Source organism: Orcinus orca, chromosome 10 (genome assembly GCF_937001465.1).
Source record: "Orcinus orca chromosome 10, mOrcOrc1.1, whole genome shotgun sequence".
In the NCBI taxonomy this organism is placed as follows: Eukaryota; Metazoa; Chordata; class Mammalia; order Artiodactyla; family Delphinidae; genus Orcinus; species Orcinus orca.
The window spans coordinates 70,391,436-70,408,133 of record NC_064568.1 but is presented as its reverse complement, the minus strand read 5'-3'; the positions used below and the strand labels follow the sequence as shown (position 1 = coordinate 70,408,133).

The 16,698-nt window shown below is 37.8% G+C and overlaps 1 protein-coding gene and 2 pseudogenes across 2 annotated transcripts in view; all 3 read right to left on the bottom strand.

Moving 5' to 3' along the window:
* DNAH8 (dynein axonemal heavy chain 8) overlaps positions 1-16,698 on the bottom strand; it is a 320,651-nt gene that overhangs the window by 285,214 nt on the left and 18,739 nt on the right. For both annotated transcript variants that reach the window (XM_049715770.1, XM_004267646.3), the window contains 4 exons: positions 15,597-15,710; positions 11,850-11,957; positions 9,383-9,484; positions 3,856-4,002 (listed from right to left, as the gene is read on the bottom strand). In XM_049715770.1, coding sequence (XP_049571727.1) covers positions 3,856-4,002; positions 9,383-9,484; positions 11,850-11,957; positions 15,597-15,710 — 471 coding nt within the window. The remainder of the gene's footprint in view (positions 1-3,855; positions 4,003-9,382; positions 9,485-11,849; positions 11,958-15,596; positions 15,711-16,698) is intronic.
* On the bottom strand, positions 6,612-7,241 carry LOC117195373 (dnaJ homolog subfamily C member 2-like; annotated as a pseudogene).
* On the bottom strand, positions 7,356-8,242 carry LOC105747883 (dnaJ homolog subfamily C member 2-like; annotated as a pseudogene).

The window sequence follows — 16,698 nt, the reverse complement described above, 5'->3', positions numbered from 1 at the left end:
CAGGAACAGGAAGAAGAAACAAGGGATATTATACACAATTCTGGTTCTTTAGGGCAGACTAACACTCAATGCACCAAGTCTCCATCTACCAAAAAAGATGCATTTCAGGCACCCTAAGCTGACACACTAGCACTTTCCTCCTCACTTGTTCCTTAAAGATCCCCAACATCTCTGCCCAACTCTGAGGTCTTGGTTCTCCAACCCCAAGCTCAATCCTATCTGTCCTTTGACTTTCGTACCTGGTCATCCTGACATCTGGATCTGAGCTTTCCCTAACAGGCTCTGGCTTAGCCTGCCCTTCTGTCTCTCCTCTTCAACTATTTAAGAGCTCATAGGGGTAGTCCCACAGTGGTCCCTGCTGTGCCCCACTCAGCAGGGGAAGCCCACCAAGGCAGTTCAGTAACCACCTCTAGAGGATTATAAAAATTCTGGCCACATTTCAGGGTAACTATTATGCCCCACCTTTAAGAATCTGGACACCAACATCCACCAATTACACCTGGGAGAGATGCCAGTCAGCCAAGGAATTCTTAGCACAGGGGAGTTGGAATAACCTAGTAACCAGGATGCACTTCAAGTAAGGCCCCTAGGGAGTGCTGCGTTGGCTCTGACTGCTGAGCCTTTGTGGCATGAAGTTGTATCCTTAAGACTACAGGCAGGGCTTCTCCAGAGGTAAGGCAGGAGGAGTAGCTAATGTAGCTGGCCATTATTACCCACTCCCTCTAGCATCAGGAATGCTTGGGCTGCTGCTCTACAGATGGATGTTCATTATGCCCAGCATTATACCTGCCACCAAAGATCTTTACTGCACATGGGCTAATAATTAAGGTCCAGCCAGGAAACTCTACCAAATGTAAAACTGCACCCAAGTTAGCAAGGGCCCCCGCTCCTGGAAAAATGAACAGTAACCAGGACTCACCTCCAGGTTTACATCCTAATGGTTTCAGAAATGTTAAACATTTCTGTAGAACAGGTCCTGACCAACGGGGCTTATTATTCATTTGCCCCATGCCAATATCATTCTAAATTGGACACTTGTCCCCAAGAAATCCTCACTGTTCACAAAACAGCCTCACACAACATATTCCCAGATGCGGCACCAAAAGCACAAGCAACAGAAGAAATACTTGATAAATTGGACTTCATCAAAATTTAAAACTTCCTGCTTCAAGGAATTCCCTGGCGGTCCAGTGGGCAAGACTCCACCCTCCCAATGCAGGGGGCCCAGGTTCGATCCCTGGTCGGGGAACTAGATCCCGCATGCATGCCACTAAGAAGTCCATATGCTGCAACTAAGAGCCAGCATGCTGCAACGAAGATCCCACGGGCCGCAACTAAGACTCAGTGCAGCCAAAATAAATAAATAAATATTAAAGCAAAACAAAACAAAACGTCCTGCTTCAAAGAACACAATCAAGAAAGTGAAAAGATAACCTGTAGAAAGAGAGAAAATATTTGAAAACCATATCTGATAAGGGACTTAAGACCCAGAATATATAAAGAACTCTTATAAACTGAACTACGAAAACACAAATAACTAAATTTAAAACGTGCAAATAATTTAAATAGAAATTTCTCCAAAGAAGAAATACAGATGGACAATAAGCATTTAAAAAGATGCTCAACACGGGCTTCCCTGGTGGCACAGTGGTTGAGAGTCCGCCTGCCGATGCAGGGGACACGGGTTCGTGCCCGGGTCCGGGAAGATCCCACATGCCATGGAGCGGCTGGGCCCGTGAGCCATGGCTGCTGAGCCTGCGCGTCCGGAGCCTGTGCTCCGCAACGGGAGAGGCCACGACAGTGAGAGGCCCGCGTACCGCAAAAAAAAAAAAAAAAAAAAAAAAAAAAAAAAGATGCTCAACACCATTAGTCATCAGGGAAATGCAAATCAAAACTACAATGAGATGTCACTTCACACCCACTAGGATGGCTAAATTCAAAAAGACAGACAATAAGTGTTACAAGGATGCAGAGAAATTGGAACCCTCATACATTGTTTATGAGACTATAAAATGATGCAACTACTTGGAAAAACAGTTTGGCACTTCCTCCATAAAGGTAAACATGGAGTTATTATCTGACCCAGCAATTCCACTCCTACACATATACTCAAAAGAAATGACAACATATGTTCACACAAAAACACATACATATATATTCATAGCAGCATTAGTCGTAATAGCCAAAAAGTAGAAAAACCCAAATGTCCACCAACAAATGAATGGATAAGTAAAATATGGTATATCCAAATGATGGAATATTATTCAGCAATAAAAAGGAATACTACAACATAGATGAACCTTGAAAATATTATACTAAGTGAAAGAAGCCAGTCACAAAAGACCACATATTATATGATTCCATTTATATGAAATGTCGAGAATAGGCAAATCTATAGAAACAGAAAGTAGATTAGCAGGTGCTTAGGGCTGGGTAGAGGGGAGAATGGGGTATCACTGCTAATGGGCACAGGGTTTCTTTTAGTGGGAATGAAAATATTCTAAAATTAGATGGTGGTATGGTTGCACAATCCTGTGAATATATTGGAAAATATTGACTTGTACACTTTAAATGAATACATTATATGGTATGTGAATTATATCTCAGTTAAGCTGCTAAAGAAACAAACAAAAAACAGCCCCACTCAGTAACTTGGTTTTGTTCATCACCCATATTTTCCTATCCTGGCATGTATAGGAAATGCCCTTCAACTTGTGAAATGCCCCCCACCAATTTCCAACAAATGACGAGCAGACTCCTGTTATTAGGACCTAGGGAGTTGGCAGAATGGTAGGGCCATGGGGAGGGTGGTACCTAGATGATATCTTTGTAGGCTTTGCAAAGGTTGATTCGAAGAAGCCTCTGATATGGGCTGCCCTGTATCCCCTGGAAAAACATCACTCCTCTCCAGCCAGTCCTAATCAATGAATGAATCAAAGGTGCTGAAGGGCTTCCCTGGTGGCGCAGTGGTTGGGAGTCCGCCTGCCAATGCAGGGGACACGGGTTCGTGCTCCTGTCCAGAAAGATCCCATATGCCGCGGAGCGGCTGGGCCCATGAGCCATGGCTGCTGAGCCTGCGCGTCCAGAGCCTGTGCTCCGCAACGGGAGAGGCCACAGCAGTGAGAGGCCCGCGTACCGCAAAAAAAAAAAAAAGGGTGCTGAAGTTTCTAACCCATATCCGCCCAGCAAAGACATTGCCCATACAATCTCTATGTTTAGACCATATATATGGCCTAGTAAGAGAAGGTGCTCACACATCCAGATATGACACAACTACTGGGTTCTGCCAGATATTGCAGATATGTCACCTCACACCTTTTCTCAGCCTGATAAAATGGTTAAGAGCAGAGGCTTTAAGTTCAAGCTCTATAGGTAAAGATAGAATTGAGGTCTCAAGAGAAGTGAAAGTCTGCAATAGCTTTTGTGAGACAGGCAGAAGATAGTAATTAGGAATGAAAAAATAAGTTATAAAAAATGCAGTAGGGCTTCCCTGGTGGCGCAGTGGTTGAGAGTCCGCCTGCCGATGCAGGGGATGTGGGTTCGTGCCCCGGTCCGGGAAGATTCCACATGCCACGGAGCAGCTGGGCCCGCGAGCCACGGCCGCTGAGCCTGCGTGTCTGGAGCCTGTGCTCCGCAACGGGAGGGGCCACAACAGTGAGAGGCCCGCGTAACGCAAAAAAATTAAAAAATAAAATAAATAAAATAAAATGCAGTAATCTATGAGTGATAGTGGATGAGTCAGATCAATAGTAAGACAAGAGATCTGGAAAAATAATTCTCAGTGATGCTACATAAAGTATGAAATAACTGGAAAGGTACGGTTGGTAGTGGCAACTGTGGCTGCACGACGCTTACCTTCTCCAGTCTTTTGCAGAAAGCTTCAAATTTTCCAAATATATACATTTCTGAAACCTCAAAAGATTTTTCCCCTGAGGATTCTAAAATCTGTTTCCTTGTTTTGTGAAAAGATGTCTGATATTCCTTGAATAGAAAAATGCAGTCCTATGAGAGATTTAAAAGGGGTATAATACATAGTGAGACACTTGTTTATGAGTGAAATATTCAAAAATTCTATCCTCACACAAAACTGATCACATCAACCCCTCAATAGGGGCTGCCGCTGTTAACATTGAAAATTCAAGTTCTCTGCCCACACATTGAAAGGCCTATGAAAATCAATACAGTTTTTTTTCTATTTTACAATATAGTCTCATCTTCTTTATCCTCATTATTTCCCCTTAACTCTTATCCTTATCAAAGTTACTACATACACTATTTGTTGTCATGTTTTCATGGCTAATCAGAGCTCCCAGGAGGCCAAAAATTATGTATCAATTCTGTCTATTTTCAATTATCTATCTAGTCAGTTGGCATCTTTTAATCAGCATTATTCACATACAGGTATAAAAAACATTAAGACTGTGCAATACTGATTTATCATCCAACTGTCAGTTCTCCATGAGGAGATCATAAAGTCTTTGATGGGTGCATTGCTGAAATCCTAATATTTGACTACAGCTATACCAGGTCAGTTCAACCAGGCTAAAAAAGGAGGACATTGTCACTAGGCTCCAGTAGGAACTTACTGTCATGTTCAGCTAACCAAACCATCTTAAAAAAAAAATAATGTTAAACTTTTTCAAAGCCACCAATGGCCAGTCAAATCTTTAACATAATGCCAGCTCCCTGGTTCTGACTCTTCCATCTCCCTCTTCACTCTATAAGGACCTTTGTGCTTACGTTGGTCCCACTTAGATAATCCAGGATAATCTCTCCAACCTTAATTCCTCCTGTAACCTTAATTCCCCTTGACATTTAATATAACATAGTCACAAATTCCAGGGATCAGGATGTGGACATCTTTATTCTGCCTGCCTCAGCCACTAAGTCAGAATCTCTGAGAGTCAGACTCAGGAAGCCATACTTTCAACCAGTTGCCCAGGTGATTCTATAAACATTCAAGCTCATATAACTAGTCTCATACCTACTTCTAGCTATGATACGCCTCCCCACCTCTCAATCTCTAAAACAGAATCATTACTCTCTTCGAGGTCACTGATTATTTTTCCACTTATTAAACAAAAGTTTAAGGACTTCCCTGGTGGTCCAGTGGTTAAGACTCCAGGCTCCCAATGCAGGGGACCCGGGTTTGATCCCTGGTCAAGGAACTAGATCCTGCATGCTGCAACTAAAAAAATCCAGCATGCCACAATGAAGATCTCGCATGTGCCAATAAAGATGCCAGCGCAGCCAAATAAATATTTTAAAAAAAGAAAGTTTCTTGGTGCCTACCATATGTTAGGAACTCCTTGAGATGCTAGGAGTACAGATAAGATCCCTACCCTCCTGGAATATGCCATCTAATAGGAATTACTTTCTATTACTTCTTCTTCACCAACCAATTCCTTCCTGTTGGACAGATAACATCCTAAATAACAATTCTTCTCATTGCTTCCTCCAACTCATCTGAAAATTATTCCCCAAAACTATACAATAAAAGTTTCCTGAAAAAATTTCAGATGTAGTAGAAAGCAAGTTAAACTAGAATGCAGAAAACCAAGCTTTCATTTCTAATTCAGTAAGTAAATGGCTACTGACTTGAAGCATATTAAAACAATTATGAGAATAAATTGCTAAGTTCTATGTCAAGAGTCCTGGTTTCTGCCAATTGGACAATTTGGGGGGAATGATTTCTCACTCCCACTCCCAAAATTAACCCTGGAGAAACTATAGAGGGAAACATGGAATCCAGCAAATAACAATAACAACGAAAACAGAACTGATAAACTCCTGGGAGGAGGATGGGTTGTTCTGAATCTGAGGATTGAGTGAGCAAGAATGATTAAGAAAACAGAGAAGATAAGTAATATTGTTAATGAATAAGGGGACATATTACATAACAAGGCAAAGATTAGTAAGAGAATATTGTCAACATTATGCCAATAAATTACAAATTTTAGAAAAACTGAAGAAATTCCTCAAAAATATAAACTTACAAAAACTGTCTCAAGAAGAAATAGAAAGAATAGTCAAAAAACTAGTTTTTTTAAATGAAGCAATATGTATTCATAAAACATATATATAAGGGATTAATATCTAGAATATATAAAGAACTCCTCCAACTCAACAAAAACAGAACCCACTTCAAAAATGAGTAAAGGATTTGAATAGCCATGTCTCCAAAGAAGATATACAAATGGCCAATAAGCACATGAAAAGATGCTCAACCATCACTAGCCATTAGGGACATGCAAATCAAAACACAATAAGATACCATTTCATATGCATTAGGATACCTATTACCAAAAAAAAGAGAAAATAACAAGTATTGGCACAGTGTGGAGAAACTGGAACTCTTGTGCATTGCTGGTGAGAATGTGAAATGGAAGAGCTGCTAGGGAAAACAGTATGGTGGTTCCACAAAAAGTTAAAAACAGAACTGCCATATGATCCAGCAATTTCACTTCTAGGTATATACCCAAAATAATTGAAAGCATAGACTCAAAGAGATCATTAAACAGCAGTGTTCATAGCAGCATTATTCACAATAGTCGGAAGGTGGTAACAATCCAAATGTCTATCAAAAGACGAATGAATAAACAAAATGTGGTCTATCCATACAATGGGATATTACTCAGCCATAACGAAATGAAATTCTGATACACGCTACATCTTTCAGGTATATTTACTGGATACATTTTCAAAGCTCATTCCAAAAGCTTCTGTGCTTCTGTTGTCAAGAGGTGAAATCTGCACATGGATTTCCAAATTGTTCTGAGGTGTTATATTGACAGTCTGAGGCTCTACTCCACACAGTATGTCATCTTTCTGATGAGGGCCAAGTTTTGGGAGACGGTTCTTTGCCCATAAAATCTTTGGCAGTTCTTTTGACTTCCAGAAGTAGAATGCGTGTTCATGTACTTGGCAATAACTTCCCATCTTGAATTTGTCCCAGCAAGAAAGAGGCTCACAGTTTTAATTAGCAATTGCAGATCAATTCTCTTCTGACAAATTTTTACTGCCATTTCCACCTTCAACAGTTGATGTCTCTGCATTCTTAGATACTTGGCACACACAAGCCTCAATTTCCTCTTTCTCTTTTCTAATTTGCTCATTAATTTCTTCTGTTTTGGCAGAGCAGCAATTCCTATTTCTTTTGTAGGTGATGTGAACGTTTCATTTAAATACAGTAAGCTTGCAAGTTCGAGCCTATCGCAAAGTTTTTCCACTTCTTCCATCATTTTAACCGGCTTTGTCTCATCATCAGGAAAGTAATTCCAGGTCTTCCATGAATTTTGAAGTTTTTGCTACCTTTCTCTTTTCTTATATAATTGACATATAACATTATATTAGTTTCAGGCATACAACATAATGATTTGATATTGCCTTTCCCTCTTAATGGCTTTTTTTCCTGGTTATCCTTTTTCTTCTTTGCCAGTAATGCCTTTTGTCTAACTTCCTCTTTCTCCTTACCTACCCAAGCAGCTCCTAATTCACCTCATCTCTGCTTTTCTTTAGCTTCTTCCTTCTTCAATTTTCCTTCAGATTTTGCTTTTTCCTCTGCTTCTTTCTTGGCTTTTTCTTTTTCTTTGAATTTTTAAAATCCTTGCATCACAGTTATATGCATTATCATCTAACATTCAATTCATTTCTTCTTTTTCCTTTGTGCCCTTGCTGCTCTGTTCTGCTTTTCAATCTCTCTCCTTTCATCATGACATTCTGCTTTTTTTCCTTCATTTAAATAAGAAAAATTCTCTCCAATAATAAAAATTATGCCAGCAGGAATAAAATGCCTCTGCATCATCAAATGATGAATTCATATCACCAAGTTTAGGAACTTTTTCTTTTTTACCACCTGTAATGCATTTCAAACACTTGGGAAAACACTTGGAAGAAATTGTCCTTTGCTTCACTTTTCTAAGGAACTGAGTTATCAAAAGTAAGACCTACACTGTTAATTTCTCCTCTTTTCACTGACTCAGACATTTCATAAGTTTTAGTTATGCAAGTGAAGTTGTCATTATCTCCTTCTTTAACGGATTCACCAGCTGCTTTTGGTATTGTTTAGAACCACTGCTTTATGTGCTGCTTTGGTCTCTCTCTGCATAACTTTGTATTTTACATGAACAAATCCAAGAACTGCATAATGATTCTGGTTCTTCCAGTCGTTGAGATCAAGTGTTTTCAGGAAGAGAAACTATCCTAACTGCAATTCCTCATCTTCTGTTTCATTTAAGTACATCTTATGTTTCCTCTGACAACTCTTTCTTATCCTCCAGTTCCAGAGGTCAGAGAGTGGTGATGAGAGTGCTCAGGGCCAACCCTGCAAGCACAGCAGTTCACGTCCTAGGTGGAGGGCACTGAGCATCCTTTCTTGCTCTACCGCAACAGTCCCAGCCTCCCACCTAGGCTCTACGAAGCCCAGGAACCAGCACATGAAGAAAGCCAATAACCACTTCCAGATGGAGACTTGCTGGTATGGCCATTTCTTTCAGACTTTCAAAATAACAGATCGCTTTGATTTTCTACAAACTCTTCTAGAGGCTAGAAAAGAGGGGAGTACTTCCTTCCCCTCCTCCAGTCGTACTTATTCTGAGACCTTAGTGCCAGAAACACTAACAAGGACACTATGAGAAAGGAAAAATTCCAGGCTATCTCTCTCATGAATATAGTTGCAAAAAGCCCTAAAGAAAATTGTAGCAAAGTGAAGTTAAGAATGTTTTTAAAAAGATAATTACACCATGACTAAGTCGAGTTTATCCTAGGGATATTAGAATAGTTTCATTTTAGAAAACCTAAAAATGTCATCTATAACATTAATAGATTGAGGAGAAAAATCTTATAAGCTCCTCAAAAATATGTGCTGAAAAATTTTTTCAAAACCCATTCATAACTTTTAATAATATCTCCTAGTACTAAAACTAGGAATAAAACTTCCTTGAATCTAATCAATGATGTATTAAAGCATCAAACTAAATGGGGAAATGTTAGAAGCATTTTCTTCTAAAAGAAGATCAGAATTAGATGCCAACTATTACCAGGTCCATTTAAGGATGCATGGCAATCCTAACCAATGCAAAAAGGCAAGAAAATGAAACTAACAGGGGCTGGAGTAAAAGATGGGGGCCAGAGCATATGAAATGGCACATGCGAGGTGTCTGATACAGGCAGCCATGGACAAGATGAGGATTAAATTATGCCCTAACAGGAGGACTAAGCATAAAGGGAAGTAGATAATTTTAATGAAGTTCTTCTTATATGCTCATGCTACCCTGTACAATGTTTTTTCAAAGTTAACATGCTTTGTCAATGAAAAAAGTAAGCAAAAGTGGGCCAGATGGTAAAAGCTTTACTTTATGAAAATAAAAATACTTATACAAACCTGAATTTTCTTTAGTACAACTGGTATTTCCTGATCCCATACGTGGTTAGTTCCCCCATCAGAAATATATGCTTTACATGCTGTCACCATTTGATTTGTTACCTAAAATAAATATAAGTCCAGAATAACTATAGGTAGAGAAAGAAATAAAATTTAAGTTTTTTAAATCGCAAGCATAAAAATATGATAAATAGAAACCTTATGGAATGAATTAATTACAGAATATAAAAAACAAAGAAATATACATTCCAGGTAAAACAAAGAAAACCCAAAGTCACATTTACCTACTGTATTTAAGTCTACGTCACTGAGGCCATCAATTTCAAAGTCAACTATATTTTCTCTTTGTCTAGTTCTCCTCTAATTAGGTCTTGATCCAGTCCAACTGTGATTCTTCTCCATCCTTCAACATGCAAACTAAATATTAAGTTAACCACCTCTCACATCCCCCAAAATAAAGAAGGAAAAAAAAAAAAGAAAGACAGCCATTTAAATGGTCTGGAAGTTTAACCAAGATGGCAGGCTGACACACAGAAATTTTGGAGAATTCCTAAAATATGGAAATCACACAGTACCAAATCTACAGAGAAAAAAAAAAAAGACTAGAGAAAGTCAGAACCCGGTTCTGGAGAAGGTTACTTGAAGGTAGAACAGTTATGGAAATTTTTCAAGATGGGAGACAATGTGAGGTAACCCTCAGTTGTAACCCTGAACGCCGAATTTAGAGCAACTTGTACAGCAGGAAACAGCGACATATGCTAAAAGGACAAAGGTATGAGTGTGGACCACAGTCTTTGAGAAGTGTGGCCCAGGTAGCTACTGCACTCCCAGGAGGACATATCAGAGAAAAAGCTATTCTCACTCCCCTCCAAACAGTAAGTTATACTCCTTACTCACAAGAGACAGACAAAATAAACAGAACAGGGAGGCAAATCAGCAGTCTCAAACACAAAGATGGGCAGACAACCAAGAATCACCAAGCAACTGAAGAAAACAAACATGGTAACAGAAGCATTAAGTTCAACAAAGAGAGAAAATACAGAAAAGATATATGTAAAATCTTTTAAAATATTTTTTATTAACTAAGTTTATAAGAAAGATATGAGAGGATTTTTACATCATGAAAGAAAAGAACTCGGAAATTGAATTTTTTTTTGATGCACCGACCAGCAATTGGGACACAAATGAACAGTCAATGAGCGAGCTGAAAGATCAAAGGACAAAGATGGACCCCCCCCCAAAAAAAGTTAAGGAACATGGATTTTAGATTCAAGGGGAGAGAATAAATTGAATAGGTGGATAAGGAATAATCAGAGGTAAACAGGAAAACTTCCCAGGAATGAAGAGAGAGGAAAGTCTTGGGAATGAAACAACCCAGCAAGTATAGAACAAGATAAAGGTAAAAAGAACCACATCACTGTGAAATTTCAGAAGTTCAAGAATGAAGAAAAAATCCTACAAGCTTCCTAGGAGAATAAAATAGGTTTCCCACAAAGGAAAAAAAATCAGATTAGCATCAAATTTCTTATCAACAATTGTAGATAGTATACAACAGTATCTTTACAGTTCCAGGAAAAAATTATATTGAACTTAAGAATCTCAAACTAACATTTGAGTGCTAAGACAAAATGAAGTGATTTTCAGACATGCAGGAATTCAGGGGGTTCACCACAGAACTACTGAAGAATTTTTTTCAGCAAAAGAAATAATAAATCCAAGGCAGAGGAAGATGTGGAAATCACAAAACAGAGGTGATCAAAAATGCTAGCAATACTTAGATTTTAGTCTGATCACTTGTTGATTCATACACTGAAAACACAGTAACAATAATATGGAACTAGAAATCTCAATGTGGAACATGTAGCAAGGAGGAAGACAAGTGACAGGGAAGAATCCTAAGGTTCTTGCCTTGCTTGGGACATAGACAATGATTAAATCTATTCTTTGATCTAAAAGAAAGTTGAAATGTGACTGTTATGTTCTGCTTGAATCATTTATAAGTAAATTCTACTCCTGTGTTTCTTGGATGATTTTTCCAATTATTTAAAATAATTAATCATATGGCACTAAATGGGAAGATTTTTACATAAACCACAGTGTGGGTGGGAGTAGCTAAAGAAGCATTATTTTTCCCTTGATCATTATGTAGAGTCCTTCTTTGTTTCTTGTAACAGTCTAGGCACAATTCTTAGCTCTTATGCAAAACTATTTGGAACAAATAAATTAGAAAATCATCAGTTACTTTTAAACAAAAAACCTGGGGGTTTACCTCTGACAAGCAGAAAGGTCCCCCTTCAATTAAGTACAACTGACTCCAGGCATGCCTTTCTTTTCTTTTCCACACAGTATGAAAATCCAGAACTCTGAGAGGCACCCGAAGTTCCCAATTCCCTTCCCTGGCTCAGAGGGAAAGCACTGTTAACCTTTTCACAGGGTTACAATGTGATTTCTTCCCTTGGAAACTTACCTTGATAAACAATGAGGTCATTCTCTCCGAAGTATTGTAATACCTTGACACACTGTGAATCATTTTGATGGCGTTTATCAAATTTTGTATCCCATGTGCCATGGAAACCTAAAATTGAAATATATTAAGCATACATTTATATTTTTAATAACCCCCAACCTATAATATTCAAAACTCTAAACATACATAAAACAGTGTAACATTTTAATCTTAAAAGTCAAATTTTACTAAAAGCAACATGGTATCCTTGACTGGATACTGAAACAGAGAAAGGACGTGAGTTTTGACAAAGGTACCAAGGTATTGCAAGATGTTAACAGGAGAAATTAGATGAAAAGAATTCTGTACTATCACGGCAACTTTTCTGTGCATGTAAACTTAAAATTTTATTTAAAGATAAAATATTGGAGGTGAAAGTGATTTTAAGTATTAATAGCTCAACTTGCTCTTTTTAAGGATGAAGAAACTGACATCTTAAAGGGTAAAGTGACTAATGTATGGCCAGAAAGCTAATTAGAAACAGAGATCAGACTAGAACTCATTTCCTCATTATTCAACTCAATTCACCTTTCAGCAAACCTACTAAGTACCACGAAGTCCTGAGAATATTGAGAGAATTCCAAATATAAAGAAACTATCCTGGAGGAGGTCAAGGCAGGGTGGAAACGACACACACAAAGAAGTGAAATAAGTAGAACAGCAAAGAGCAAAGCAGAGCAAGTGCATCTGAGATATCAAACTATTGCTAATGTATATTGAATGACTACTATGCGCCAGGCACTAGGTGAAGAGCTTCACATATTATCTTAATTTATGTTGACAACGACCATTTTTAAAATTATTTATTTATTTATTTGGTTGCACTGGGTCTTAGTTGCGGCATGCGAACTCTCAGTTGCAGCACGCATGTGGGATCTAGTTCCCTGACCAGGCATCGAACCCCAGCCCCCTGCATTGGGAGCATGGAGTCTTATCCACTGCACCACCAGGGAAGTCCCAACAATGACCATTTAAGGCAGGTTTGATTTCATCAGATCTAAAACATCACTGATTGTAAGACTGTACCACTGCTTTACAGTCTACTGAAGAAGGGGAAAAAAATGCTCTAGATGGGGAGTCTAACTCCTACAAAAATCTAAGCCACCAAACGATGCATGAAATTAACAAGCCACGGAGAAAAAGACAGGAATAAAGCCTACCTGTCCCAATCCTGCTCCTTGGGGGAGGGGTGGAAAATAAACTATCCTGAGAACTTGTTCCACAAGCTGGGGCTCGCTCACTGTAGTCTGAATTCACACCCATGGTACCAAAAACAAAACAAACATTAGTTCTTTCCTTCCCCCGCAAGGAAAGAACTAATAATCTCAGATGGTGTCAAGTCACCTTCACAATGATTCATAAAACCTGACTGACTGTAAGTTGTGCTCTGAATACAGAGAGGTTAAAATGTGAAAGAAAAGTCTTAGAATCTATAAAATAAAGTGTTATGATTATTCCCATTTTGCAAATGAGAAAATAGAGATGTAGAGTACCTTGTCCAAGGTCCTAGAGCTGTAGCATAACCACAGTTATGTGCCCGAGATTCTGAGATCCTGCTTTTAACCTTGCTGTAAATCATAAATCACTATGGAAGGACAAGGGAAGGTCAGTGGCCTTCCCACCCTCAAGGAGCTGGACTTTTAATTGCAAGAACAATTTAAAATATATAAAAAGATTTTTTAATAGTGGTGGAATAAATAAGCCAGGAAGAACAACTACTTCTGAGTGTACTGTATGTCCTAGTTATGAGGTGTAACCATGACATAATGAAATCAATTTTATGTGGCTTATGGAAATTAGTATCGTCACTTTGTAGTTAACCCTGTATGTCAGAATTCATATTATACGTGTTATCTGTAGACCAAAAAGATTCTAATTAAAATATGCCTAGGAGTCCCTTCCATCCTCAATAAGGCAACTCCACAAAGAATAAAAAAGGCCTGGAGACAGTATCAAATGGGCCAACCGGGGAAATACCCTTCATCTGAATTTTAAACATCATTATTTATAATAGTAGCTCCTGGAGTGCACAGTTCTTATCTATACATAGTGTTCGCACATTTTATGCATAAAATATATTAGTCGATATGCCAATAGCACAATACCAAGATGATAAAATGAAACACAAAATTCATAAAATTTTATCAACAAGAAATGGAAGCATGAGTCCTCTACACTTTTCCTGCTCAACTGACAGTTACAAACTAAACAGCAGCTTCTGGTTTATTTTAAGGAGAATAAAGAAAATGAGAAAAAAAGAATTTTTGAATCTACAGAAATAGTTGGTATATGAGGGGGAAGAAATTATAAGACTTAATACTAACAGTACTTCTCTAATTTCAAAAGATAATGTTAGAAATATTCTTACATCAGAGAATGTAAAAAGCTCAATGATAACAATAATAATAAAGTACATGCATCGCTAGAGGAATTGAACAAAGTTTTTTAAATTACTAGGATGAAAAAAAATACTAGGATGAAAAGAACTAAAACCAAAACTAAAAGATTTGAAAATTATATGAATTTAAATAAGTCTTTTGAATCAAGAAGTTGAAATTAGTATACCTTAAAATTTACAGGTCTTGGTAACAGCAAAAAGCATTATATCTTTCTTCCAAGTTTACTTTTTATAGTGAAAAGCTTTAAATATATTTTAAAAAGTACAGAGATGTTATAATATTCATATACATTATTTTTGCATGTTTATTTTATTTATACAATTTTTAAAGGATATGTATTCTTTTATTATGTTGAGGTACATTCCTTCTATACTCTATTGAGAGCTTTTATCATGAAAGGGTGTTGTATTTTGTCAAATGCTTTTTCTGCATCTGTTGAAATAATCATGATTTTTATCTTTCATTCTATTAATGTGGTGTATCACATTTATCCATTTGCATATGTTGAACCATCTTTGCATCCCAGGAATAAATCCCCCTTGATCTTAGTGTGTGATCCTTTTAATGTGCCGCGGAATTTGGTTTGCCACTGTTTTGTTGACAATTTCTGCATCTATATTCATCAGGAATATTGACCTGTAATTTTATTTTCTTGAGGTGTTCTTATCTCGCTTTGGTATCAGCGTAATGCTAGTTGGGCACTTTCTCTTGCTCACTCCTGGGTCACTCACTCTAGGGGAAGCGAGTTGTCCTGTGCAAAGGCCCATGTGGTGTGCAATAGAAGTGGACCCTCCCCAGTCAGCCTCCCCTTCAGAAGAGACCACATCCCAAGACAGCAGCTTGACTGCAGCCTCATGAGAGACCCTGAAGCAGAGGTACTCAGCTATGCTGTCCCTGAATTCCTGACCTACAAAAACTGTGATATAATAAATGTTTATTGTCTTAAGCCACTCGGTTCTGGGGTAATTTCTTATGAAGCAATGAATAACTAATATATTTGTCTTTCTCAATTCACAAATCAGGTCATAGTTATGATAATGCTATATATTTAAATGTAGGTTAAAATAATAAATATAGTTTATAATTCGTTACAGATATATAATAGGAAAAGGTATCTTTTAAGTAACTTTTCTGCAATATGTTTTTCCCAATACACACATATTAAATCGATCTTATGTGCTAATTTTTATTTTATTTTATTTAACATCTTTATTGGAGTATAATTGCTTTACAATGGTGTGTTAGTTTCTGCTTTATAACAAAGTGTATGCGCTAATTTTTTAAACTGCACTTTAAAAAGAATACTTACTAGATCACAGTTATAGAGAGGCTGACATACTTTTTCTAGAGTGTACAAATATCTGACATTATCTTTTGATTCATTTGCTGTATCTGTGATTCTTGCATCCAAATCACGCCAATTCTAAGAAAAGAAAGTACAAGAGTCCTATGAAACATCCAAATATACCACTGTGCTAAGGTTTAATCATGAAATTCAAGCTGTCTTCCCTAATCATTCATATACTAAAAGAGTAGATACTTAAATGTGATTGATATATCTTTTTCTTATATTATTTAAGACTTAAAGTTATTATAAAAACCTTAAGTGACTTACTAAAACTGAAGGCTCATTCTGTTTGTAATTAACATTCTGTCTGTTGGCTTAAACCAGACCTGCTTCTACCTGGAGTGACTTTTCTAGGTTAGAAAAGTGACATTACATTATTCTGGGTCTTCAGGAAAGAAAACATTCCCATCAGCAAAGTGTATTTTTCATATCCAGAAGTCTCAGGGACCATGGCCGTTTGCCTCATCCACCATATATAACAATTGATTAATAGCCATAGTAATAAAGGACTACTAGAATCAGAACAAAACAATACCTGAAACTTTCTGAGTGAGGGAAAGATAGAAACAAACAATTCTCAGGAGAATAAATGCAAATAGCAAATAAACTTTAAAAGATGCTCAACTTCATTATTAATAAGGAAAAGGCAAAATACAACAAGCCATTTTCCACATGTTGGACAGGCAAACAAAAATTTTTAACTGATAATAAGTATTAACAAAGTTGTGGAGTATACACCCTAGGGAAATGCTTGCTTGTAGGCATGTAGAGGCTTTAACTGTAGTAATGTTTGTGAACACATAGAAAAGGAACAATGTTCCTCAAAAAGTTAAACACATTGAGCCAGAAATTCCACTCCCAGGTATATACAAGAAAAATGACAACATATGTCCACACAAGAAAGTGTACCAGGGACTTCCCTGGTGGTGCAGTGGTTGAGAGTCCGCCTGCCGATGCAGGGGACACGGGTTCGTGCCCCGGTCCGGGAAGATCCCACATGCCGTGGAGCGGCTGCGCCCGTGAGCCATGGCCGCTGGGCCTGCGCGTCTGGAGCCTGTGCTCC